The sequence below is a fragment of the Drosophila virilis genome, chromosome 3, assembly GCF_030788295.1.
Source record: "Drosophila virilis strain 15010-1051.87 chromosome 3, Dvir_AGI_RSII-ME, whole genome shotgun sequence".
In the NCBI taxonomy this organism is placed as follows: domain Eukaryota; kingdom Metazoa; phylum Arthropoda; class Insecta; order Diptera; family Drosophilidae; genus Drosophila; species Drosophila virilis.
The window spans coordinates 9,168,749-9,196,720 of record NC_091545.1 but is presented as its reverse complement, the minus strand read 5'-3'; the positions used below and the strand labels follow the sequence as shown (position 1 = coordinate 9,196,720).

General features: G+C 42.2%; 2 protein-coding genes, 1 long non-coding RNA gene and 1 pseudogene across 3 annotated transcripts; 2 read left to right on the top strand and 2 right to left on the bottom strand.

The window, feature by feature from the left end:
- Nucleotides 1-250: 250 nt before the first annotated feature.
- LOC138911146 (uncharacterized) lies at nt 251-27,732 on the top strand. The gene is made up of 3 exons (XR_011416512.1): nt 251-353; nt 27,393-27,475; nt 27,639-27,732. It is a non-coding gene; the product is annotated as an uncharacterized lncRNA (long non-coding RNA).
- LOC6624027 (zinc carboxypeptidase-like) lies at nt 4,788-6,184 on the bottom strand (annotated as a pseudogene).
- On the top strand, nt 7,512-8,260 carry LOC116650661 (uncharacterized). Its single transcript, XM_032434976.2, has one exon. It carries the CDS (start codon nt 7,601-7,603, stop codon nt 8,066-8,068), a length of 468 nt encoding a protein of 155 aa, XP_032290867.1. The 5' UTR covers nt 7,512-7,600; the 3' UTR covers nt 8,069-8,260.
- Nucleotides 9,173-10,869, bottom strand: LOC6623748 (zinc carboxypeptidase). Its single transcript, XM_002046814.4, has 5 exons — nt 10,698-10,869; nt 10,129-10,644; nt 9,846-9,939; nt 9,466-9,762; nt 9,173-9,404 (listed from the first exon to the last, which is right to left on the bottom strand). Exons 1-5 carry the CDS (start codon nt 10,845-10,847, stop codon nt 9,211-9,213), a joined length of 1,251 nt encoding a protein of 416 aa, XP_002046850.1. The 5' UTR covers nt 10,848-10,869; the 3' UTR covers nt 9,173-9,210.
- Nucleotides 27,733-27,972: the final 240 nt, after the last annotated feature.

The window sequence follows — 27,972 nt, the reverse complement described above, 5'->3', positions numbered from 1 at the left end:
TATTTTTAGCATTTAAATGCAATATTTAAAGGCATATATAATTAAGAAGCTGGTATTACCCGGCTTTGTCCGAACCCAGTTTTGTACGCACATTTTAGACATCATTTCCGACCGAAATTTCAATCTATGTGAGCGTTTACATATTTAAAAATTATTTTGCTGAGTATTGGATGAAAAAAACTACAATCAACGATTATTGTTAATTTATTCCTCTTTTATTCTTTTTATTGCAGAGCTTTTAAATGTCGCTTGATGAAGAATATAGAATTCGCTGTGATATCCTTTGACCGGCATTCTTCGGAAGATTCAAACTTTTCGCAGTATCTGATGACGATTTCAAAATCGTTAGGATGGTAAGCAAACATTTGTTAGTTTTTCACCTATTTTTCACAGTTGAAAGTGAAATTGTCTTAAACTCTGCGCGCACATCACATAAGGGATATAACTACAGTCAGCATTTCGACCTTATATTCTTCTGCGATTTGAGTTGCGGATTGGTTGCTAATTAGTCAATTACTCAGTCAATCAGGAACATGTTTTATATTAAGACTGCTCCACTCTCACGCTTGACAGATACATTGAGAGTCAACATATTCCTATGCATGGCACATTGTTATATCATATTCTCAGACCGCGCCCCAGCTTATCGGTCGTGTGCTTCTAAGTATTTATAGATATTGCACTAAATGATATGCTAATTCAGAAGCTTTTTAATCAAGGCCCTAAGCCAAAGCTGGGGCCAAGGAGAACGAACGCGAACGAACGAAAGCCAAAGCCAAAGCCAATGTCAGAGCCCAAGAAAGAAGCGTATTTGCATTTTGTTTACTTTTTGCCCCCATTGTTTTCTCTTCTGCTTACGCATTGTGTGCTCTGAGCTCTGTGTCCTGTTCTCCTGCTCCTGCTCCTGCTTTTACTCCTATGTGGCACAGTTCTATTGTTGCGCTCGAATGAAATCAATCATGTAATTTATGTTAGGATAATATGGCCGAGGCTACAGGCGAACCCCTCTAAAATGGACTGGCAAAGAAATAAATATTTAACAATAATTGATTTAAAAGGCGCATGCAAATTATTTCGCAGCAACAACAACGGGCTGCGCCAATCAAATGTAAGGACGTAGGACGAACTCGAGGTCTGTCGCATTTTTTCCTAAGCAGCTTGGCACGTGGGTAAAGCAACGGCTGCTCTTGACTGTTTTGGGGGTCGCGGTCTCAAGTGTTTACGGCCAGCTTTTTCCGGTTTTTTTTTTCCAATTTCCTTGGCCGCCAAGCAAACAACTTGTCCGGACGCTGCTTGTCTCTTAAGCGTGAAATTATATGAAATATCCTTTAAAAAGCTTTTGATTTCGCTACCAAAAGAAGAAAAAAAAAGAAACTGTTGCCAGGCTGGGCACAGACTGGGCTTGTATGCAAATGTTGTTCATCTGCTTAGCGTAAAAGTTGTTTTTCTTACTTCAGTTCGGGCTGCGGGAAAATCGCATTTGCATGCCTTTGTCTGAAGTTGACCTCCTTGCTGTTGTTGTTGTTGTTGTTGTTGCTGTTGTCGGCGCTGCGTCAGGTGTTGCGTCCAGGTCTCTAATGCTCCCTGTTAACGCCCTTAATGGCATAGACAAGCTGCCTCCGCCTGCATAATGGAGCTGCTCAGCAGCTCAGCTGTCGCCTGTCAGTTGCATTCATTCACCTGCTCTCTAATGTTAATGACATCTCCTGGGCCGCTGCATCAGACCATTTTTGGGCAACTTAGAGAGAGAGAGAGGGGGAAAAAACTAGCCCAGTAGCTGCTGAGCAAGTGAAAGGCGCTGGGCTGGGAGTTAGGGCTAGCTGGTAAGAGAGAAGGAAAAAAAAAAAATTAGCATTACTTCCGAGTGATCACAATCGGCGCATACTAATTGCTCGCTGGCCGCTTGGTGGGTTTCATTCATGGCAATCATTGAGTAGCTGCATCCAAACTTGGCATTGCTGAATGATTCTGCTGTGATTTTTTCCAGCCTGTCTAGACGAATGTCTCCTCGGTTCATATAAGGCAACGCGGCGACGACGCGCATTTGCCTCGATACGCGACTCTCTACTCCCGAGGCCTGCTGATCTGTGCTGCTTTCTGCCGATTCACAGGAAACGTGAACGGGACCAGTTGGGCAACTGAGTTGTCGCCCGGGATGGGCAGGGGAAGTGGGATGGGGATGGGGTTGGGTTGTCGGGAACGGTTACCCTTGCTGCTGCTTCTTACGAAACAACAGAAAACACCAATCATCCACATCATTGTCAACACGCCATCGTCGCCGTCAGTCCATAAACGGACGCACCTTTTGCCTTTTAAGGAGGCACAGCTCTGTGGCCTGTCATAACTCTTGGTAGGCGTACCATAAGCTCCGTCAGCTCCGTCAGCTCCTCTTGGATCTCGGTTCGGCACGAAATGGTGCACTATGCTCTTGCCTAAGACTCTTTCTCTCGATCTGGTCATTCTCATTGCAATTGCATCCAAAAATGGCGCAGACGCCGCAGCTTCATGACGCGCGCTGGGAATATCGAAGCCCAGCTTTGTCGTCGTCATCCTCATCGTCGTCGTCATACTTTCGCTGGAGGCACAGTCTCCAGGCTGGCGGATGGTGCCTTAGCCAGCTGTTGTCCGCTTCGCTTGGTTCTCAGCGCTCAAGTGTCAAGCGTCAATTGCCGTTGAGGTTTATTGCCTTGGCAGCAATTAAAGCGATTTCGGCTTTGGGGCTTGGCCATGTGTAAAGTCAGCGCATTTGATTTGATTTTTGATTGGCTGTCATCAGCATTGATTGCAGAATTGAATTATCAAATTGGATTGGCCGCCTTCCCGAACTCGATTCATAATTGAACGCCAACCGGATCGAAACGTACTTCTAATGAATCAATACAGCTGTCCAACAATGTCAAATGCTTTCTATATCCCGCAGTCGTGCAGTGAGTGCTAAAATGAGTTACTTTAATTGTTTATAAATATACAATCAGTGATATGGCGACAATCCATCTAGCTATGACTGATCTTGCCATGACTCACTTCTTCCCAGCTTCTACAACATTTTAGTCATTCATTGGGTTCAATTTCTTTTCACTTGATTTCCAAGTAAAAATGTTATGTACTTGTCTAAATTGTGTTAAATTTCAAAAATTTGGTCTTGTGATGCTTGGCCGCGTGAATTTTTAAATCTATAAGAACTAGAGACTTAAGTCTGTGAACATAAGTCCTTCTATCATAGGTCCCTTGTTTCTGATATTCGATACCAATAACTTGTTCTGTTTCTAAACAATCAAGAAGATTTCATATCGAAACTATTTTTTAAGCAAATCTTTTAAGTCTTCCAGAATAGTATATAGGGATCTAGCATTTGGCAAAGTTATTTGCATTGCTCTCTACGTAAGATTTGATTATTTGATACTTTATTTGTTTTGAAGGTATAAAAAAGCTTTCAAGATGTTTTGTCTTATGATGCATTTGGACTAATCCAAGCCATAGCTGAATACGTTGGAAACTTTTATTAGGCAAATTTTCGTATCCATCATTTGCACTACGGCAATTTGGCTAAGTAAGTTTATATTGCTGGCTGGCCCTGGGCTCCGCACCCGCCCGCAGCTGGGCGCTTGCATAACTCAAAGAGAAAAATTCATCACCGCAATATGCACAACACATTCAACAGAAATGTTGAGAAAAAATAAAAAATAAAACAGTAAAATAGAAAAGTGGCAGCAAGGAAAATTGTCATAAAGGTGCAACTGACAACAGCAGCAGCAGCAGCAGCAGCAACAAGAAGAAAAGCGAGCCTCGTAAATTTCAATTTATATGCAGAATGAGCAGTGAGTAAAAAAGGCAAGCACACACACACACACACACACACACACACACACACGCACACACATGTATGTACATCTTATGCTACATGCAGCCAACGCAATGGCGAAAAGTGTCAACGTGATATTTTCTCGAAATTTTCCAAGATTTCTGTTGCTTTTTTTTCCATCCTCCTCCTTTTTTTTTTTTTGGCTGTTTTCTGCAGCGTGCAAGTGGAAAAAGCAATTTCATTAGACAAATTGAAAAAAATAAGTGCAAGGCAACAATAATAATAATAGACATGCCCGTTATACGACCATGTTATATACATATACATAAAGATATATGTAGCTGTGTGTGTGTGTGTGTGTATGTGGGCCAAGCACATAAGCCCGGATAGACGCCATGTTGTGGCAGCTGAAGCATTTCGTTGGTCGCTTCCCATTCGCTGCGTTTATTTTTGTTTGCTGACGCGCATACGAGTAGGAGCCACGCAGCCCCCCACTCCCCTTCCGCTGCCCACCCACACACCCCCTCTCATAAGGCTATACCCAGTTATGTGTAGCCAGGCCGCATGCATGCCACCGAGTTGCCATCCAGCAGGATGCTGCGCGCGCGTTGAAAATAGGCGGAGACTTGGCGGCCAACGGCGCCTTTCACACTTGGCGCAAAAAAAAAAAGAAAAGCAATGAAAATGGCAAAACAAAACGGAAAAGCAGGCAGTGTGGCAAATAAAAAAGAAAATGCAACCGAACCGTTAGCTGTTAGCTGTTAGCTGCTGCTGCTGCTGCTGCTCTTCCTTATCAAGGCCAGAGCTCGGCAGCATTCGTTTCAGTTATCCGCATCGTCGTCGCTGATTGGAAGCTTCGGCGTGCCGTTCGTTTTTGGGGCGGAGCCCAAAAGCTCTGAGCACAGTGGCGCCGTCGCTGGCACGGGCTTGCGAATGGGGGGGCTGTTGCCCGTTTGGGGGGTTTCTTTATTGAGTGCTAAGGCGCTTACAAGACATCTATTCCCCGGACAGCCGTTATCATGCCCACAAATCCTTTGGTCACTTCACGTGCCACGGGTATTATATACTCCGGCGGCAGCAGAAATCCGTATTTGCCTCTATCCCGCAGCTCTTTGGTGTACGGTCATAATGTTCGGGAAACTCCTCCGCATTGTGACCCCAAGGTGAAAGCACAAGTTGGCTATACGAATGCAGGGATATATAGATTTTAATGGTATCTTCCGGTATCGAGTTGTTTATGTAACGGGTCAGCTGATTTATCTCCGGATCGGACTCAGCACAGGGACCCGCAAAATAGTTAGAGCAAGGATCATCTGAAGCGCCAGCCACTGGAAAGAGTTGTATCGAAGGAAATGAAAGCCGATTCTTATATGAAATGTAGGATGTCTTATTAGATACTTCCTAATAAGTATGTAGACATTCAGACTAACCCATCCAGCGATAGTTGAAATTTCGATTTAAATCTGTGGCAATGCACTCGCCCGCAGGATCCGAGGGAAATCGCGATATGCGCCACAGACGTTCCTTAAATCAAATGTCAATAAATAATTCAATGGCTCCTAACAAAGAAGTTGTACTTGCTTAATGAGGTCTAGTACAGTTTTTGGCAATTTTTATGCTCCAGATATATTCTAATCTTTAGTATATATCGCCAGCAAGTGATTTCTTTTCGGCACTCACCACGTCATGGGAGTACGTAAAACCGTCCACAGTCCACAGGGGTATTATGTACCAGTTCACATTCCGACTGTCCCTAACAACTGGCTTACCAGGCACGAGCAGCTCATCTATGAAATACGTGATGGTGGCCGAGGTAATCCACTCGTTGCCATGTATATTGGACTCGATGAAGACGGCGCTATTGCCGGGTTTGTAGGAGATCTTGATGCCTCGAATTGGACGACCCTCATAGGAGTTGCCAATCGTGAAGGGTGTGACAATGTGAGGATAATGCGTCTCGATCACATCCAGCCAGGCGTAGATCTCGTCTAGCGTGTGGTACTCCGTCCACTCCATTTGGCTGGTGCGTTGTCTCGATCAGGCGCTGCACGTTGTCAATCTTGATGCTGTAGCTGAGGTTGTGCCGGTTGAGCAGGTCCTCAAAAGCGTCCTGGCTTTGGGGCGGCAACATAAAGTCCGAGTAGTCGCCCGGATGACGCGCCTCACGCCAGCTGCTGAGCTGAGGAGAAGAGTGTGTTATATGGAGGAGACTTCTCAATTAACTTGGGCTACCTTGAGAGTTTTCTCATTTTCATTGAGCAGCTGAGACTGTTGCACATTCTCGATTTGAACTTTGTACAACTTGTAGTTGTCATAGCGCAGCTGCTTTACTCCCTTGGCCAGGCTAAGGCAAGCGAATAGCAGCAGAACTTTTAGATGCATACCTCTCGATCGGACTACTACTTATGGACTGCCTGTGGCCCAGCCATCGCCTATGTTAGTTGATTAGGCAATGTTATCGCTGGGCTTGTATGGCTCTCCAATATCCAAGGCAATTGAGGTTTTGGTTTTATTTTATTTTTTTATCTTAGTTGAAACTTTGATTCTTTCAACTGGCTGCCTTGTCAGCATAGAGCTAGTGGAACTTGAAGTTGTCTGGCCAAGCCCCCGGTACTTAGGCTGTCTCTCAACTTTGCACATAAATTGTGTGCAACGGCAGCCCATTTCATTGTAGGTCACTGCATAATGAAGTTACCGCCCCGGAGCACATAAATTCAGCGCTTGCTGGCGGAGATTCCAGCCTTCAGTTTGACTTGTCGCTGGCATTAGTGCGAAATTCTGTTTAGGCCTTTTTATGTCCCCGGTGCTGTCCTGTGGTGAGTGCTTAAAGGACTTTCGGCGCTTGGTCATATTTTGCGCGGGTCTTAGACAAACAGAGCTGGGGCTGTATATAGTTTCCCTTGCCGTTGTCACCGCATGAGGTGTGCCAACGTGTGTTTTTTATTACGCCGCTGCGGAGGGTGTGAGGTTTCTAGATGTGACCAGGAGAAACGCATCAAAGGGACTTATAAGGCAGTTAAGGAAAATGAAGCTCACAGGCGCACGGCCTCATATCTATTCATTAAAAGCCTCGCATAGCTACAAGATTTTACCATCGTCTAAGATCTTATCTATTACTATTTGGTGTAAAAGCTCGTGTATCAGATAATGAGATAAGTTCACAAGTGCTTGCAGGCAGCTGTTTATCAGCCAAAAATTGATTTATTTGCCCTTATAATTTAAAACTGACGCACTTTGATATACATACAAGAAAAAACAACACTAAAGCTCAGCGTATTAAATATTAGCTCAATGTCAGCCCGTCTTCATATAACTTAAATATGAATCCTATCGATCACTCGCCCAATTGTTCCATTTAATATTTTATCGATTTGTTTTTCAAGCGATATTGTATGAATTACTTATTCTAACCGATATCTTGTCGATTATTTTTTCTATGCGCTATCTTTTTGATTGCATGCTCCAATCGATATGTTATCGATTAGTTGATGAAACCAACGACAAATCGATCACTTGCTTAATTTGCCATCTTGTAGATTACTTGTTTAAATCAATATTAAGTCGATTAATTTCTCCAACGCTGTCTTGTCAATATGATGGTTCTTGCCGCAACGGATACCTTATCGATTTCTTGAGCCAAGCGATATATTATCGCTTACTTATAAGCTTTTCGTTATCAGTTATGAGTTTCTATAGCTTAACAATCCCAGAACTTTGATAAAAACATCAGAAAGTCAACTAAAAAGCTGGGCGTATTATAAAAAATTATGCCTTTGCCAATCGTTTTGCTGATTTAAAATGAAGCTCTATCAAATGTATCTGGTGTTGGTTCTCAGCTGCTGGGGCATGCTGTTGCACCCGCAGCTGTACTTCTATACCGAATCGAAACAGCAAATGCTGGGAGTGCGTATACTAAACACATGGCCGGCTCTGATTCAGGCGAGTTTCTATACCGTGCCCGCAGTGCTGGCCCTCTGCCTGCCTAGTCACCAGGTGTTGCGGGGCCGTGTTCTGGTGCGCTATAATTGCAACTGGTTATTTATGATACCCTACATAATGCACTGCCTCTACGGATTTGGGAATGGCCTGCTTCACATGTTTCTCCAGATGAGGAGCCTCTCCGTCCTGAATGCGGCGAACTTTATCAGAGCTCTAGTCAAGATTATACTCGTGTATAGCATGCAGATGTATGCCATACTCGAAATGGCCATGACACTCTGCTACGGACTGAAGATTTTGGCGCTGGATGGGTCGAGACTCTACTGAGCCGGTGAAACTCGATTCTCGACATTCGCAGCTGGCAAGTGGCAACAGCTAACAACAATTAGCTGGGGCTTATTTGATTAGCTTGCTAATTGCCAGCAGGCAGCGACTCGCACCAATAAATTCATGCACATTAATTCCTTATCAGCGCAATAAAGCTAGCAAGCCGGATTAAAGCCCGGTTCGTGGTATTCAAGGGGCCTCTGGCGCAAAGTTGCGCCCAACTTTCAACACCTTTGCACAGTGGGGGGGAGGGGCGTGGAAAATTGTGTAAAACTTTTAACCAAAGAAAACTCCTGGTTGCGCGTACGATAAGCCAGCGTCGCATTTTTAATTGGCCAGGATACTCGGGCAGGCAGCTTTAAGACAAGGACTCGCCTTGTTAGCCGGATGCCAGCCTTTAAAATGTCATAAATATCACGGACAGCCGCTTCCTGGCGTGCATTTTTTGCGCCAATACATTTGGTTAATTGTGGACAAAAAAAAAAGAACGAAAAGCCATTGACATAACATAAATCTGGACTCTCCGGCGGGCTACTTAACTGGCCGGCTGGCTGGAGGACGTGGCGTATGCGCAATATTTGCAGTCAACTGGCAGAAATGTCAATGCCGGAAAGTGTTTAGCATTCGCCTATTTTTTTTTTTCGCAGTCACATGTTTTGGATTTAATTAGCCCTAAAATGTCCAAACCGCTGCACGACTCCGCAAAATGGCAGCTTTGCATGCCATGCGAGAAATGTATCCTCGTTGCGGCCGGGAGCCCAAGGATAAGCTAAGGAAAACCCCGCTAGGAAGGAAGTTGCATGTTTACCTCAAGTTCAATTTGCTTGCTTGAACATTTCGGACAGCTTTTCTCACATGTGAAGTGCAGCGAACTTACAGGAGGCAACTGGAGGGAACATGTCAAGGTTTTGGGCCATAAGTTTGAAATATGGCCAAGTACTTTTGGCATTGTTTGCGTCCAAACTTACTCTGTCTCTAACGTAACAGACAAATGCCTCATTTAAAGTCTTAAGGCTATGAAAATCGCCGAGAAAGGCGTAGACAGTTAGAAAAGGGTTTCAGAGAGGTTGACTGTGGATCATGGAGGCTTAGATTATAGGCGTCTTGTTTTCCGAGTGTTCCTTTATTGAGTGCTAAGCAGCTTACAGGACGTCAACTTCTCGGGCAGCCGCTATCATGCCCACAAATCCCTCCGTGACCTCACGTGCCACAGGTATTATATCCTCGGGCGGCAGTAGGAAACCCAGCTCACCTTTATCGCGTAGCTCTATGGTATACGGTATGGTGATGTTCTTCACACCATAGGCCCATTCCTTACCAGAACCAGATACGGCATCTAAAATAGTCGAGGTAGAGATAGAGAGTACTTCCAGATATAAGTTTTATATAGAACTTACAGAGAGTTGTGGCACTGGATCCATAAGTAAATACCGTGCCATAGCGTCGGACCAAGGCATCCGCGAATCCTTTAGCAACAGCCATCATCTGGGGATAATGTTCGGGAAACTCGTCAGCGGTGTGACCCCAAGGCGACAGGACATACTGTCCATACGAATGCAGGGATATATAGATTTTAATGGTACCTTCCGGTATGGAGTTGTTTATGTAACTAGTCAATTGATTTATTTCCGGATCAGATTCAGCAGAAGGACCTGCATACGTTTCGGAGCAAGGATCATCCGAGGCGCCAATCACTAATAATAATTAAATTACTCAATTAATATGAATATTACACCCAAAAGCTAAGAAAGATAGAGAGATATTCGATTGTACTCACTCATCCAACGATAGTCAAAGTTTCGATTCAAATCTGTGCCAATGCACTCGCCCGTAGGGTCCGAGGGTAAACGCGACTTGCGCCACAGACGTTCCTAAAGGGAAAACAATAAACAAATAATAAATTGATTGGTAGCAATTCTTGACTGCTTAAAATTACAAAGAGCTTGATAAGACTAGCTCGTAATCTGGTCGGCACCTATGTTATTTGGATACAATCTAATCTAGGCGTATATTCACAACCATTAGAATATATCGCCACCAAGCTATTTATTGCTACTGACCACTTCATGTGAATGGAAAAATCCGTCCACATTCAGCACGGGTATGATGTACCAGTCCACATTCTGTGCTATGTCCCTCACAGCCGGATTACGAGGCACGAGTAACTCATCTATGAAATACGTGATTGTGGCCGAGGTAATCCATTCGCGTGCGTGTATATTGGATTCTATAAAGACAGCGCTGTTGCCGGGCTTGTAAGAGATCTTGATGCCTCGAATTGGACGACCCTCATAGGAGTTGCCAATCGTGAAGGGTGTGACAATTTGAGGATAGCGCGCCTCGATCACATCCAGCCAGGCGTAGATCTCGTCCAGCGTGTGGTACTGCGTCCACTCCATTTGGCTGGTGCGTTGTCTCGGACGCTGTGCATCGATCAGGCGCTGCACGTTGTCAATCTTGATGCTATAGCTGAGGTTGTGCCGGTTGAGCAGATCCTCAAACGCGTCCTGGCTTTGGGGCGGCAACATAAAATCCGAGTAGTCGCCCGGATGACGCGCCTCACGCCAGCTGCTGAGCTGAGGAGAAGAGCGAGTTATATGGAGGAAACTTCTCGATTGACTTGGCCTACCTTTAGGGCTTTCTCATTTTCATTGAGCAGCTGAGACTGTTGAACATCCTCGATTTGAACTTTGTACAGCTTGTAGTTGTCATAGCGCAGCTGCTGCCCCCCTTGGACCAGGCTGAGACAGGTGCAAAGCAGCAGAAGTTTTAGATGCATACCTCTCGATCGGACTACTACTTATGGACTGCCTGTGGCCCATCGCCTATGTTAGTTTATTAGGCAATGTTATCGCTGGGTTTTTACTATTCACCTTTATAGCTCATTGAATATGTGAGCCAATTGGGGCGCTTTTTTATCAGTCACAGTGGGGACTGCTCGCCATGCCAGCGTGATGACTGCGGCCTCTGTGTTTTCGTACATTAACCTTTGTCGTTTTTTAATTAATTGAAACTTAAGAGAAATTGCATTTTCTTATTATATATTTGATTTGATTTACTCACTATTTAATTTTATTCTTCTCATTATTATATTAGACATTTTCTGCCTGACTATTTAATATTTCTAATCACACTAGCCACAAGCACAGCTTTCAATGAGGAAATTCTACAATCATTTAATTCAAATTTGGATTTTAGTTCTTTAGTTAAAACAGATTTATGAATTACTTGCTTTTCGGATTTGTAGTCGGTGTTTTTCATCTACCAGAATAATTTTATAATTGCTTAAGCAAGGCCATTTTAGCTGCCCCCCGCCCATGGATGCATAGGTGCTCTCTAGTGTGTGTCTGCGTGTGTGTGTGTGTGTGTGTAACTGCGTGCTTTGTGGCCATTCCTCATAAATGTATTGTGGTTATTATCTTGATAATTACAGTTCGCCTATTGTAAGCCGCCTGGTCGTTAATTAAGGCCATGTTCTAGTCGTAGTTGCAGCAAAATGTTCATGCGTTCATGCCTGCGCCCGATGCACGCCCCCTTTAGCGGCAATTACGGCCTGGCTGGGCGGCACGCATGTTGTGGAAAGGGGGGGGGGTGGTTTAGGGGTAAGGTTGTGGCATAATTAATGGGCCGCACACACCTGTTATGGCATCCATTTCTAATTGCCAAATATGCAACGCTCGTGTGAGTATAATCTTCAGACACGGGCGTCTTCAACAAGTGCCACTCGTTATGCTTGTGGGCGTGGCAACTGGCCGTGTGTCTCAGCATCGGCGACGTGTTCAATAAGCGATTATTTTTTCAGTTGAGAATTCTTTGTGCTGTAAATTGTTTTTACTGGCATTGTTGTTGCTCCTGTTGTTGTTGTTTGCTTTTTGGCGTCGCTGCTGGCAGCTATTATTTGTTAAATGAAGCGATTTGTTTGTTGACATTATGCGGCGAAGCGTTAAAACATTTTCGCTTTATTTTTTCTACGCTCGAAAATTTGTTTTTGCTGCAGCGCCGCATCGCAACGCGAATGTGGCTGCCACATACTGTAGCCCGGAGTGGTGGCTTGTGCGGCGCACACACCTTTAGATTCAGGTTTCCAATTGGAAGTTGGGAGTGAGAGTGGGAGTTGGCGGCTTCTAAGCATCGCTACTGGATGTGAGAATTCCAAACAAGCTTCGCCAGCTGTTGAGCTTGGCACAAGAGTGCTTCACCTTTTTTTTAGATTCTTTTTTAAAATTTCCATTTGCCAGCAAGAAAAAAATCCGAACGTTAAGCTACCAAATATAGAGATCAAAGGCTGTGTTTGGAGTGTTCCATCCGTTTTCTAGATAACTTATTTATTCTCTACATGTCTTTAATATAACTTCAAATTAAGACCAGCAATAATTCTCATGAAGTTTTGGCAATAATATATATACTATAGATTAAGAAAAAGAACTTTAGTCTCTCTCTCTCTCTCTCTCTCTTGAATTATATACACAACATGATTATGCTTTTTAGCTTAAGAATTTCATTCATTTATCATTTCATTTATTTTTATTAATTTCACTGTTAACGCAGCTTTTCATTCCACTGCACATGCCATTGCACCTTTCTATGCGCTTCTCACATAGCTTACTTGCGTCTGCCTTGGCATTTCGCTTGAGTTCTTTGGCTGATGGGCTTTGCATACCCAAGTCAACTATCAGACATGCACGTTAAGCCTTTTCCTGTGCCATGCCACCGTGGGCGTTGTCTTCGCCTAATCCGCTTTTAAAGTAAGTAACGAGGAACAGAGAAAAAAAGGCGAATGAGAAAGAAAAAAAACCGGAAATCACAAGTCAAGTTGATGAACTGTCTCAGTTCGTTGTTGTCAACGTTGTTGTTGTTGTAGTTGTTGTTGTGCTCGTCTGCATTGAAACTGAAATCGGCCAGACACACAAAAGACATGGCACCTGCAAAAACTTTGCAGACACATTTACCAGGTGCCCCCGCGCCCAATCTTTCTTGCTCTCGGTTAGAGATTTACGCATTTATTTTGCATTTTTTATTTACCACACAAAACATGCGCGCAGATTTAAGCAAATATCCAAAAAGGAGTACAATTTATACAAAGAACGAAAAAAAAAAATACGAGAGCAGAGCCCAAAAATCGCAGCAAACCCGGCCAGACAAGTTGAGTTGGTTAGAACATTTTTTGGGTTACCTCTCGATTTGCCTGCGTTGACATGACAAAAGCGCAGATCTGCATACATTTGCATGTCATTGGCCAGTCGCAGAGCCAAACAGTCAAACAGTCAAACTGTGAAACAGTCAACGCATCATCAGGCAAGGACATCGAAAGCCCCTTAAGACATGCCGTTTGCCCACGTTAACAATATGTTAAGTTGCCCAAGAGCTCTGCCCCTCCCTCCCCCACCAGAGCAGCCTCAACGAGTTAATCGCTTAATGTCGCCCAGCTCTGATATCATTTGTCAGCTGTCTATGCCTGGTCAGGCGGAGTGGGTCGAGATTGCGGACATCTACGACTCCGGCATAATTGTAATTTGTTTGCATTTGCTGCAAAGTAGCCAATTGACAGGCGCTCAACCGGCGCAGCACTTAGCACAAAAAAAAAAAAATAAAATAAAAATAGAATCCCCAATTTATGGGCCAGGCCATTAGTGCCTGGCGTGGAAATTGCTTTCGGCCAGGCTCTAATGTCCAACCACTGACCGGTGCCAATGAGCTGCTACTGTTCACACTAGCCAAGAGCTAATAAATATCAAAAGCACCCTGGAGGCAAATATTTACTTTAAAATTGAAACCCTCTGCTTCGTCCGCCCCCCCCGCAGCCCATGCTCAATATTTGCTTTTGCCAGCGTAAGTGCGTGAAAGGGTTGCTGAGTATTAAACGAAAAAATCGCCTTTAATGGCAACTCGGTTTGGGCTTTGATGTTTTCCAAGTTGTGGGTGTGCGCCAGGACCCAGTTTCCACACACACACACACACACACACACATGCCCACTATATGTGTGTGTGCCTAAGTATCTCTATCTGGCTATCAATAAAACGTTGCACGCATCTTGAAAATTCAATTTGATGCTATTTTCGTTATTTTTATTGCTCGCTAAATTGTTTTTATAGGCGCTTCGACTTCCGCTTCTACTGCTTCTTCTTCGCTTTGCTAGCCAACAATTTTCGAGGCACTTTAATTTCTTCATTTTCTCTAGCTCGTTGTCTGTCTCATCTGATTGTTGTCGCTGCTATTGTTGCTGTTGTTTTTATTGTTGCAATTGCCAGACCATAAAAATTAACAATTAACAGAGCGCTTGAAATGTACAATCGCAAATCGCGGCTCACAAAAAAATGCCGTAAAATAAATATAAAAAAAAATAAATATTTTCAAATGATCTAGTAGGCTCGGCTCGACTTACAGATGCCTTGTAAAGTCTCTTTTATTTTTTAATAAACGCTGGAAACGATTTGTACCTTCCGATCTTTGTCAAGCGAAAGACTAGGTTAGGCTTATGGTTATTACTTCTAACAGAATATAAGGCTGTAGAGCTTTTATAAGATCTAAAAATTAATATTAGGTATGTTAATCCCCTTATTGTGCAGCTAGGTTAAGATGCTAAAGCGTATTCTCAGCATATTTTCTAATATAAGAAGATAAAAAGTCTGTAAAGTCTGAAGAAGCTGAGCATTCAGTCGCATTCTTTGATGATGCTCTTCTTAAATTTAAATTAGAAATTGTTTTTGTTAATAGTCACTCATTTTTAGTAAAATTTATAATATTGTCAATCGTTTTATATAGCACCTATTTCATTGACAAGCTCGTGTTTAAATGTTCAGGGAATTCTGCTGTTACAAACAGCCTAAAAAAGTCGATATGCCCATTGATAGCTGTTGCCTGGGCATAATTATGGGTCGGAAGAGTGGCAGCCGGACAACGCGAACAAAAGGGTTATGAATGTGAAATTGTCATGCAAGAATTAGCCATGTTCTGTGTTATGGCCACATAACGAGTATTTCGTTACATTTTGTTTTTATTTTTATTTTTTATTTTGTTGTATTTGTACATTTTGCGGCCGGTCGTCACGTCAGCTGACCTAGCCAGGGCCTCTTTTTATGGCTCCATTCACTCTTGGTATGCCAGCAATTGTTTCCGAATTGTGGAAACATTGCTAAATGTTTGCTGACGCTTCAGGAAACGTAAACATTTAGTGTAGTTCTGGGCACAGGTCCGGTCTCTGGTCTCTTTAAGGGCCTGCCTGACTGCCTGAGTGCCTGAGTGCCTGGCTGGCTGCCTGGAATCGCTTGGGTATTTTCTCATATGCATTCATAACTAACACCATGTAAATGCATTTTAATGTGCGCAAAAATCCAATTTAAATTCAGAGCGTTTCTATCTTTTGGCCCGCTCGCAGCATGCAATCACAAAATTAGTTGACGACGAGATAAGAATTTTAGTGCCAACAGCAGAAGAAGAGCTGCAGAAAAAAAAAGTAAAATGGAAAAAGAACTAGGAATAAAGAAAACATAATGCGTATAAATCAACGAAAGAGACGCAGCAAACAAATTCCAAATAAGTCCAGTGAGAGATGCGGAAAATTCATTTGACAAAATGCACAAAAAAGCAATTTTCCAAGCTGCAGACAAATTGAAATATACGTGTAGCAGGTGGGCGGCATGCGGTGGCCAGGGGGCGTGTCGCTGCAGTGACAGTCGGGTAAATAAATATGTATATATATATATATATATATATACATAGTCCATCTACATAATCTACACCAGCTGCGCGTATATAACGAGCCATTCGTACATGGGAGGCTCCGAAGATGCGGCCACCACCTAAAAGTATGCTACGAAAATAGTCGAAGCTGCGGCGGCTGCCGTATGTGAGCGCTCCTACTCTGTGTGTGTGTGTGTGTGTGTGGCAGCTTTCAGTTGTCTGTCTGCATTGGTGTGCGTGTAGTGTGCGCTTCGCCATTCGCGCGTTGAAAATAGGAGGAGCTCCAATGCAAAAACTTTCCATGCGCAGTTGCCAACGCAAAGAAATAATAAAAAATGTTTTATATAGATATTCGCTTTAAGAATCTGGTTTGAAGAGGAAGAACGAAAGCATTAGGAATGAATATAGAATAAACGAATATGTGAGAACTTTAAATAATAATATCTAATATATTGTTAAAACATGATAAAAATTATATAAGGGAATTTCCAAGAATAACAAAATAAAAAAAATATTTATTATAATATTATTGTTATTTATTTAAATATTATTATTTTTACGATTGTTATAATGATAAGTATCATTATCATTATTATTTTTATTATCATTACTAATAATATTATATTATTAATTATTATTATTATAAGTAGAGGATATTGTGGCAAGCTATGGAACATCTTTTAATGGGTTTCGAACCAGATTCCTTTTTGTTACAATTTTTATTTTGTTTCATAAACAAAAATGTAGCAGCTTGCTTTAAATATGTTTTAAGGTTCACTGAAAACATTTTCCCTACATTCGCACAACCCTTTTTAGAATTTAAACATTTTTCGGGCTTTCCTTTTTTCTTTTTACCTTTTTTTTTTTGCTTTAACTAATGCGAAAAAGGCGGAGCTGCTGTGTAGTCATTTTTTTTTGGCGGCATCGGAAAACCCTTTGGAAAATGTTGCCTTGTGGCACATGTTGTCGGAGTGAAGTAGGCGTTGTCCGTCGGCTGGTTGCCTTAAGGCTGAGCGCCAACCCGCTGCGATATTTATCTCTAACTATTAGCACAGCAGTCAGGCCGGGGAGCACTTTTGGAGTGGACCGCATCCGCTGGCACAACAGGCCGTTTAGCGCCATTAAACAATTCCCGCTGGCTCAGCGGCATTCACGCGTGCGCAAACGGGTTACATGGATCGATCCACTTGGCATGGCTGCAGCTGGGCGCTGGTAGCTGCTAGCTAGGAGCTGGGCGCTAGCAAACGGCAACTGGCAGCTGGTAGCTGGAGCACCCAACAACAATCAGTCGATTGTCACAGATATTTGTCATGTTTTTCAAGCAACTTTCCCTGCTGTTCTTGGCCACAATGCGATGCATGGTTGGCGTTCCTTTGTAACTACAACGTTGTAAAAATGTCAATTGCATTTTCTGGCTGCGCGTTTTTAGTGCCTTTTGTGCCACTGGCCCCATGTTCATCGATCGGATTTCATGTAATTACATTGTTCTCTGATTCATAATTAATTTGCTTCGCTTCGGCTCAACTGGAGTGCTACCCCCCGCTGCCCTCGCACTGCTGCTCCCACCATCAGCCACAACTTGCATTTTTCTGCGCGATTTTTACATGAATATCAACCAAGCTGCAGTGCCGGCAGCTGGAAGCATATGTTGGCCAATGGCCACTGGCAAATCGAACATTGATAGCTTCTGAGTGATGATTTAATGAGGCAAACGTGGCATGTTGTGAATGAAATCAATTTTGTGAATGTGCAGAATGGCAGGCAGTCCAGTGGAGCAAAAAGAAAAAAAAAAAAAAAACAGAAAAAATATAAATGAAAAATAAAAAAAAACCAACAATGCCATGTACCGGCAATCGTTACTCGCGGAGCTGCAGACGTACTCATGATGAAAACATCTCGGGTATGGCCAGCCTCGGGTGCAGGAACAGACGCCCTGGTCAGCATATCAACTGCCTGTGCTTGGGTGTCGTAATGAGGCTTATGAATCAATGCAATGTTGATTGAGCCTACTCTTCCTCAGCCAGCGGCTGTCTTTCGCTGGCCTTATTAATAAATCGTTTTCAGTCAGTCCGCGACTTCCAGCTATGATGATGTTTGCTATAGTAAACTCTAAAGAATTCTTAGTGCAATGATTATTGACAGAAAATCTGTTCATATAACTGAAAATATAACTAGCTAGGCTTTGGTTTGTAAGGGAAAATGCGCGTGGGATAAGAAATGGAAACTAAGGCCTTAGAAAATTCTATAAAACTTCTTAGTAAATCTAAATTTGAACTACTCTGGCTTAAGTACAATTCACAAATTCTCGAATTTTGTTATAAAATATAATTTTAATCTTGAGCTTTGACTAGCTGTCGATAGTTAACAGAATTTACTTAGAGATTGGGTATATACGCAACAGTTAGATGCAGAGTGTTTTTATTGAAAAATAATATGAAAGTACTTGGAAAGTAAACTCATTAGACAAGAAAATAAAGCAAATTCCGCTAATTGTTATATTAAGAGTTTCATTAAGTTTTGCCAGCCTCGTTAGGTATAAGAGGAAGCAGTTCCTCAAAGTTTAGTTTAATGTGAATTTTGTAGATATGTTTTTTTTTTTTGGGTTTTGGCTCGGCTGTTCTTCGAAGAACTAGCTTGAATTGAAATTCTGAACAACAGAACGAACCTCAAAAAGATTGATTTAATTTAAAAACACTTCTAATAAGCTGATTTCACTTTTAACTCAGCTGCTCTCATCTTGAACTCAAGCTCATGAGAAAAACACAATTTACGATTCGTTCTGCCTCTCTCTCTCTCTCTCTCTCGAGCAACAGGAAACGCACGACTTGCGATTGACAAATTAATGCGGATCAGAAATCAACACCTCAACATGTTTATCATATCAAAAAAAAAAAAAAAAAAACAAGATAAAAAGATGGGAACCGTATCCCAAACCCAAATCCACTTGGTCTGCCAAAGAGCTGTCAGGCTTCGTTGAAAATTAATTAAAAACATCAACAGAACGCGTCGTGATTTACAAATAACTGTGTGCGTGAGTGTGTGTGTGTGTGTGGCTGGCTCCTGGAATTAGTGTAGATAATTTCACAACGGATTGCAGTTGGGTCTGGCATTTGACTGGGTGGGTGGGTTTTTGTGCGTCGCACCTTGGCGCGATGGCATCATAAACCGCAAACCGAGCCATTCATTCATGGTTCACAAACCCTGAACGGGCTCTAATCAGCAACCCTTTTGCAGAGCGCGCGACACGAAATTGGGGTAAGGTTCGTTTTTATTTAGCGTGCTGTTGGGTTTTTTGATATGCAGATATGCCTGACAAGGTCCTTGGGCCGGAATGGCTGATGATGATGATGTCACTGCGTGGCTGACAAAACGCTTGACTGTTTACACTTGTATCTGTTTTTTTGGTGCAGGGGGGGCGCCTGTGTCCTGGCCTCAATATGCTCAAGGATTTTAAATTGTTGACTCTCGCTCCGCTACCGTTCGGCCCAGCTCAGCTCCTCAGCTAGATTGCGGGCTTGTGATAAATTTGGTTTATTGAAAGGCGTCAGTGCGTGAAATGATGTGTGTCAATTGCATGAATGCCCCTACCCGGCGCGTGTTTCTGGGCTTTGCATTTGTGGATTTGGGTTTTGTTCGAGAGTTGAGCTGACAGCGATTATGCAAATCAACCAAGAACTGCATTAATTCCTGTGGCATGTCAGCCACTAAAATTGCCACAGCCAAAGATAAAGTGTGGGCTCAGTTTGTGGTCTTCAGTCGCGAGTCTCAACTGTGGCCAAACTTTAAAGTTTGCACTACGAAATTTGCATTGTTGCAACGTTTGGCAAGCAATTTAATTTATATGCAAAGTCCAAGTTGGCCAAGGCTTCACGTTTAATGCACTGCATTAATTGCAATTGAGTGTATTAGTTGTGTGAGCATTTATGTAACAAGCGGCAGGCAGCTTTCTTCAGATCAGATCGACGAACTAATCAACAAGATCAAGTTCGTCTGTTTGCTCGAGCAAAAGAAGTACAAGAGCTGCTATATATTCTCCCATAACCCATGCTTAAGTTAATTATTTCCTTCGATATCTCTTCCCATTTTCATAAGAAGTTGAAGTTAAGGCAGGGAAGTTTCTCAGAGCTAGATCCTCCAAACTTGGTTTGTTTGTTCACTTGACAAATTAAACTTCTGGGCCAACTCTCTCACATTTCTCACAAAACTAAAACAGAGTCATTTTATAAGGTTCATCCTTGTGCCTAGGTATATACACAAATTTGGAGGCCATATCATGTAGAGTAGAATATCTGCTAGTCGGGCACTCCCGGCTCGTATATTTTGTACCCTAACAGTTTTAATGAGTAATTAAAACTTGATAAATGGCCAATTGCCATTTAAATCGCATCTAAATTGCGCACATATGCGATGCCGCAGCTGTATGAGAGCGCAGCTCATTAGTGTTAACACGATGTCAACTCATTTTAATTGTGCCCCCCTAGCCCCTTTTGTCCGGACCAGAGGCGTGGGTGTGTCACCCTAGGCAACAAAATCGAACTAATTTATTGTTGTTGTTTGTCGTGTGCGAAGCGTCAGCCGCAAATTGCTTAACAAATTGTTCAAATTGTTTAAAATTGCATCGCGAACAGTTCGGCTCGAGGGGTTGACTTTCCGTTCAGAGCTATCAAATACGCACCTAAACGCCTCATTGGGCATGCCCCCCACCCTACGGCCAGCTGATAAACTGTCAATTGTTTGACCGCTGCTCGAGGGGTGCATCATAATGTGGCCAACGGACAGTGACCATCAGGTCTCGCACCAGCCCCTGGCCGGACTCATTAAAATAATTGACACGCTTGTCCGATGACGCCTTCGCCTCCGGCAAATAAATTGATTGCTGCGTGTGCGCAGTTTGATTTTATGTCCTCGCTTCATTAATTAGTTAATAGATTTATCCACCATTTCCTTAGTGCTCAGATATCTGAGCCAAATGCTTGCTTACATATGTCGCTTTGCCAATTTTATAGTGCTCATAAAATGCTCGCATAATTCCTGACAACTCAGCAATCAATTTTGTGGGAAATTAAAAAGCAAATCAACTTAAGTACACCCAAAGAAGTTCATCTTGGGCATGTTTAGAGTGTGGACTAGTAAAAGTGGCTTTTGTGAGAACAATAAAATTTCATGCATACGTTTTTCGCCTATTTTTCACATTTTCGGGTGGAATTGCTAATGTCGCTGAAAGACGCATTCATTAAATTCTTATGTAGAGCTTTTAGAATTAGTTTGCAGTCGCTCGGATGAAACTGGAAATTTCAGCCATAAAACTTATATTCTCCATTTTCTCCCAAAGCAGTGGATTTTGCGAAAAGTATGAAATGATATTCATATACTACTTTCGCACGTGGAATTTCCAAAATCGCTGAAACATATGAAAATCAACTCTAAAAAGACGATTTTCTTAGTAATAAGATTAAAGCATAGATTGTTTGCTTTAGCTATGAAAAGTATTTACTTTCTGCCAGAATATTTTCCGCATTTTCCAGCAAAGCAAGTGTATAACTGTCTCAGTAGTTCCCGCTGCATTCTTATTTCTAGATAAATCTTTGATTATTTCGCAGCTAGACAATTTCTGTGAAATTATTTCAGTTTTATGCCCGGCTCCAGTCAGTCGGTCGAGTTGGGGAGAGCTATAAAACTTAGCTCTGCTTACTTTTTAATCTTGGCGCAATTTGTGCGCTTATCAGTTGCGTGTAATTGCTCCAGCGAAATTAACGGGAGTCGAGTAGCAACAAAATGGCGACTGCCAATGACAGAGGCAGCTAAGTGAGTGGTGGGAGGGGCGGTGGGTTGTAACTGGAGTGCGGGCTGGCTAAGATGCGCTCAAGTGGCGAGATAAAAGCTCTTGAGCTGAGTTAATGACTTGCCAGCACAGTTGGGGGCTGACTTAAGACGCCATTTTTATAACTGTTCTTGTCGCCATGTACAGCTATATGTATATGTATTTGTACATATATATGTGCGTGTGTGTGTGTGTGTGTGTATTGTGTGCTCTGTTTCCGTTTCTGTTGCTGATTCGGTTTCGGATTTTGTGTCCATGTTTCCAAGTGCGAGCGTGGCGAATGTTTTAATGGCGTCGTCGCGACACTTGAGTGCAGCCAAGTGCTGGTTGGTGAGTGGAGCGCCCGGACTAAGGATGAAACGCAGAGGCAGGCACCACTCCAAGCCGGTGCCTGCAATGGAGCACCAGCACACCGGAGCTCAAGTATGGCCAGCCCGGCTTTGATTTCCATCACGTAGCGCTCGCATGCTCGGCCACGCCCCGCCTTGCCTGTAGCCATACGTATTTAAATTTTAATTGCAATTTGCGCAACTTATATCATATCTATGCTCCTTTTCTATGCCGCACACATCAATCATAATCGATCAGACGCGGCTTTGCCGGCTGCCTGTCTGTGCTCGGGTTTTGCAATGCGATTTCCTTTGATACCAAATACAAATCCCGATGTGATGATAAATGCGTTTCTAAATGCATTCTAATGTGTGTTCGTGATGTGTGTGCCAAAGAAAAAAAAGAAAAAAACAGAAACGTAGCCCCAAAATGTGAGCTACGCTTTTTTTTTATGCCATTTCTCACGCAGCTGCTAAGCATATCAAATGGATATGTCACATGTGTGTGCGAGTGTGTGTGTGTGTGTGTGAGTGTGTGTTGATGTGTGTCTGCCGCAGAGCATTTCTTTGTCCGCCTGAAGAGCACTCAACAGCAGCAACAACAACAACAAAAGCAACAGAAATTATTTGCATTTCAAACTTTTGTTGATGACATTTTTCATGAAAATTTTAATGTGTTTTTTTTTTTTTTTATTCTTATTCCTTTCGCTCAGCTACCTGTACATTCGCATTTGGGATATTAATATATGCAGACCCCTGGCTTTTAACACCAGTCTGTGCCAGCTAGAGAGAGAGAGAGAGAGAGAGGCGGGAGAGGGAGGGGTGTGTATTTGGGGCTGGCCGCTTGTCACTCAGCCGCAAAACTTTGTCATATGAGTTGCGTTTCGTAATGAAAGTTGAGCTGACAAAGCAGAGCCTAGGCTTGGGGGCGGGCTGCCTACACACACACACACACACACACACACACAGACACATTTTCAATATTCATGTGCACACACACAGGTGTGTGTTTTTGTGTGTGTGCCATGTAAATGCAGCTCGTGTGCAACTTTTTGTACATTTATATGAATATAATTTAGAATAAATTTAAAACTCTGCAGAGTATGAGTGTGTGTGTGTGTGTGTGTGTGTGTGCACAACAAATACATTAAAATTCCATTAAAAAAATGACATCAGGCGAAGTGCAAGCGCAAATCTAATGGTCAATGTTCCGGCGAGAGATGCGCATTTCAAAAATAAAACCTTATATATATATTTATATTATTATAAATTAACTAACTGCCTGGAAGGACGCAGTGAGCGGCTCGGGCTGGTTTTCGTGTCCTGTTTGGTCCTTGGCCAAATGTGGCTTGGTCCTTGTCACAATTATTGTATAAATTAATGTCACAAACAAATGTTACAAAAGCCGCCAATGAAGTGGAATGATGCGACGAGCGCTAAACTCTCTAAAACTCCCCTCTGGCCCTGAACGATGGCAACCACAATTCAAGGATATTTGACAGGCTGACATCCCAGTCCTAAACGGACCGCAAATGTGCCTAATTTGTCGTTGTTATCCTTTGTGCTGGCGGCTTCTTCTTCTAATAATGCGTACAATTTAATGCGAATCCTTGAGGTTGCAGCTGAAATCGCGACAAGTGATTTTCAGATTTACGACTCAGATCACTTGAGAGGGGGTTGGAGGTCCTTTGGGCACGTCCTTTTTTGTTGCGCTAATGTATGGCGCTTTTATGGCTTGCAGCGAATTTGATTTATTGCCAAAATCTTAAGCGTCGACTTGTTCGCCAAGTTGTAAAACTTTTCCGAGCTCGAGTTCATCTTATAATTGATGCGATTTGCGGTTCATAAAGTGCAATTGCCTGTAAATTCCGAGCCGAGCAACTGGCGGCTGCTTTAAACATATGCGAGATTTTTTAGTGCTTCGATTCGCAGCTTTGCCACATTTGCTCAAAGATTGTGCACTTGAAGTTTCTTATATGCTGTACACATGTATCTGAAAGATACTTTTTGTTCATCCGGATCGGCTTACATGATATTTCATTTAAAATATAAAAGATAAGATACTCATCTATAGAAATCTTGAGCTAGAAAACCATCATATTTATGTAAGTTAAAAGATACCGAAGATAGGATACAAACGAATATGTCTGCTTAAAGATGAAAAAGTTAGCAAGCTAAGTATCTAGAAGAAAGTTAAGTTAGCAAGCTATCAAAACACGCGTCCTGAGGGTCCGCAAGCTTTCAATAAGAAATGCGTCTGCTGAAAAGTTAGCTAGAACTGGCTTAAAACCTATCTCAAGGGTTAGCACAGGCAGCAATCTAGCAGGTTCTATCTATCTATCTAGTCGAGCAAGGTCATCAAGCTATCAGCAGACCTGGCTAGCTAACACATCCTCAAACGCAGATACTTAGTTGCCTTTGAACTAATTTAATTTAAGTTTAATTGTTTTTTACTTCTGCGCCAATCATTGAACTCGCACGCTGGTGTTGCTCTATTTTCGTTCTTGGCTTTTTCTTGGCTCATTCTCATGCCAGACAACGGACCTCTAAATCGCCCTCATTAGCTGACCCAAAGTGTCTCAAACTATGCAATTTACATGCACAGAAGGCCCCCGTTCGTTAAGTGCCGCAGATACGAGCGTAGCCCAAAACCCAATAGAGCGTGCAATATAGCACCACCAACTGGCGGAGCAAGAGGAAGAGCCGTCGAACCTGAGCTCACATGAAAGGTAGGCAGCCAAATGGCAAGCGAATTATGTAGTTGTTGCTGCGAGTTGGATAGAGAAGTGTGGAGGAGATCGTTGCGGGCGATACATAAAATTTGAATGCGTTTTGCATACATTAACCCACTGTTGCCGCTAGTCGTTGCCCAGTCAGACTAGGTGGTGGAGGGGGAGTGGGGGCGCGTTAACGGTCAAGCCAAATACCTTTATTAAATTTTATGATTATTGACTGCAATTGAGCAGCCGTCCTGGGAATGTGTCGCTGACCATCTAAAAAAAAAAAAAAAAATTAACCCCTCGCATCTAGCCCTATCGCCAGCTCAATCGCCATGTTTCTGTTCCGGCTGCCTCTTCCCTTCCCTCTTCAGCCCACCTCAATTTACCACCTTTTCGTTTTCGTATTCGAAATTTTATGCACAGCTGCGAAGAGTGGGCTCGAAATTCTCACGCGTAACTGGAGCAGTTTTTGGTGTGCAGACGACTCGGTTACAATTTGTGTTGGTAATTCAATTTACGTTTCTGAAATTTTAATTAACTTGCCAACGAGTTTCACTGGGTGTCTCGTCGCCTCTCGTCTCGCAGCTTGTCGCTACACATGTAGACAGTGCTTCACAGCTTCTCTCTTCCCCATCCTCTCTCCCTCTCTCCCACTCTCTTTGTTTGTATATCAATTACCAGCCGCTTAATGTGCCGCAATTTGAAAGCCATTAAGATTTTATGTTTCGAAAGGTTGCTGGGGCTTAGCGCACTGGAGTGAGGCGGCGCCGCACGTTCGCTCTCTCTCCCGCTCTCCCACTCTCTCATTCTAGACGGACACACATCAATCAGTTTTCGGACAGCGATCTTCTTCTTTTTGGTTGGGGGCCCTCTCATTAGTAATGCGGCGTGGCGCTGTGCTAGTTCTTAAAGGTCCCACATGCAAATCTGGGCCATGGACAACTGTTACATATTGTGAATTAGTTAAGTTTAACTCCATTATATGTCCATTTTGTTTAGCATGCCTCTCTTGGTACTTTTTTGCTCTGCGTCTTGCTGCTCTCTTGTGTAACTGTTCATCTGTTTAATAGATAACACTCTCACCATGCTCTTAGCCTGCATAATTGCGATTCTGATAGATAAGTAAATGAAGAAAGTGGAAGAGATTTCTTACGAACGTTAAGGAAGTTTTACTCACTCGTCTGAGGGCACTCTCATTAGCAATGCGGCTTGGCGCTGTGCTAGTTCCTAAAGAGCCCAAATGCAAATACAACTCTGCGTCGTGGACAGCTGCCACAGTATTGGGAAATTAATTAGAGCTCGACGTGGGCGTGGCGCGTACGCATCGCTGGCCAAATTGAAGGCAAAGGAAATGGCAACTAAATAAATTTTTCGTAGCCAACTTAAAAGTTGGCGCGCAGCAGCAGGACAGCAGGCACATGCCCACGCCCACGACTTGTTGTTGCTGCTTCGTTATGCAAATCTGTCGACGTCGAAAAAACAAAAAAAAAAAAACCGTAAGCAACGCGAGCTTAAATGAAAATTTTGAGCGACGTCTATATAAAATACTATATAGTGTATATATGCAAATGTGGTATATAAAGAAATGCCCAAAGACAAATACAAATATCAACAACAATTTAGGAAAATGATGGCAGGACAAAGGAAAACGGAGAAATGCGACGACTTTTCTTGCTTTTTGTCTCTGCCGCGGAATAAATAATAAACGTAAACGAATTAAAAACGTTGCCAAACGAACTGTCCTCCACTTGACGTGGGGAGGGGGGTGCGTAGCTGGAGAGGGGGTGAGAGGGCTGCTAAGGAGCTGCCCTTTCAATATTGAGCGTGGCCATCAAAGTTCCTTCGACTTGGCGAACTGGTTTTGTTTACTTGGCCCAGACAAAGTTTATGCGCTTTTCAATTAGTTTTAATTGAAATTCCCATTGATTGGATTGTTGGTAAGCAAAAATAGAGTTGAATTTTTGCTGTAATTAAAACTTGCTATTGCGGCGAATCTGATAGATAGGCAGGGAAAAGATTAGTTTCGAATATAAAGGTAAATTGTCTCCCTCTCTTCTTATAGCTAAGTATGCATATGAGGTTTCGTTAATAAAGGAATTTTTATTCGAATGTATTTGGGATATTTTTATAAATTGCCTCTCCATCTCTTTTTCCTTTTTCTCCCATCGTTAAGGCAAACGGACGCGTTTTTTTCGTGCGTTCCGCATTAATTATTATTTGTGTTTAAACAAGTGCTGTGTTCTACTTAGTTATTAATATATATATAAAAATATATTAATAAATGTGTTATCCTTCCGGGAAAGTGTTTTTTTGTTGTTGTTGTGGGCTTGTGAACATATAAAGTGTTTTAATATTTGTCGCGTGCTACGCATTTATTTGCATTAAATAACTGTTGTTGGTAAGCCTCTCTTGCATGCTTGCTGTTGTTGTTGGTTAACTCTTTTGCTGCTCTCTCCCGCCTCTTTGTCCGTCATTTTTTTGATCTGCGTTCTGCGCTCAGCCGTTCTGTTGTTGTTGAAAACAAAATGAGAAAGTGCCGGTAAAGAGATTAGTTTCAAGATTTAGAGACATTTTATTTGAATGTTTGTGTGCATGTTTGTATGTTTGCATGTATGTATGATGATGATGATCTTTTTATGTGTATGTGTATGTATGTAATGACAAAATCAGTGAGACAATCTAATTATATATATCGCCGCTCACACTCTGCTCTCTTTTACAGTCTTTTTTTTCTATTTTACTAAACACTGCTTTTTTTCTTTTTATCTTTCAGTGATGTGTTTTTTTTTTTTAGTTATAGAAGTGTTCTCCCATCTTTCAATCAGATGACAATTCATAGTGAAGATTATATCAGGGGTAAGTGCATATTTACATATACTCATAGAAATATATGCACACATATATATATATATATACAAATATTTTGGGTTCTCCTTTAACTCTTTTTGTGCTTGCATAGGTTGCCAATGTATGTATATGTGCTTAATTTAATTAATCTTCTTTTCTTTTTTTCTTTCAGTGATGTTTTTTTTTCTTTTTTTTTTTAAGTGTGTGTACATAAAAGTGTTACCCCATCTTTTAATTAGATGACAAATATTTCATAGTGAATATGTATATCAAAGGTAAGTGCGTATTTACATATACTCATCCTATACTCATCTTATACTCATCTCTTATATTATTAGATGTATATTTTAAAGCAATTCAAACACATGTAAACATTAAATTCTTTTTGTGTTTGTATGGGTATAGTGTATTAGTTATATATGTATGCTTGTATATTTCCCAATATATTTTAGCTTGCATGCGTTTAATATACAGGGTATTTCGTAGCGTTAAAGTATTTTCCGCTC

Excerpts from the sequence above, each read along its gene's own strand:
- LOC116650661 (XM_032434976.2), top strand. The coding sequence starts at position 7,601 with ATGAAGCTCTATCAAATGTATCTGGTGTTGGTTCTCAGCTGCTGGGGC.
- LOC6623748 (XM_002046814.4), bottom strand. The coding sequence starts at position 10,847 with ATGCATCTAAAACTTCTGCTGCTTTGCACCTGTCTCAGCCTGGTCCAA. Across the intron at positions 9,940-10,128 it reads TTTTCCATTCACATGAAGTG|GAACGTCTGTGGCGCAAGTC; the intron begins GTCAGTAGCAAT and ends TTTTCCCTTTAG. Across the intron at positions 9,405-9,465 it reads ATCCAGTGCCACAACTCTCT|ATGCCGTATCTGGTTCTGGT; the intron begins GTAAGTTCTATA and ends CGACTATTTTAG.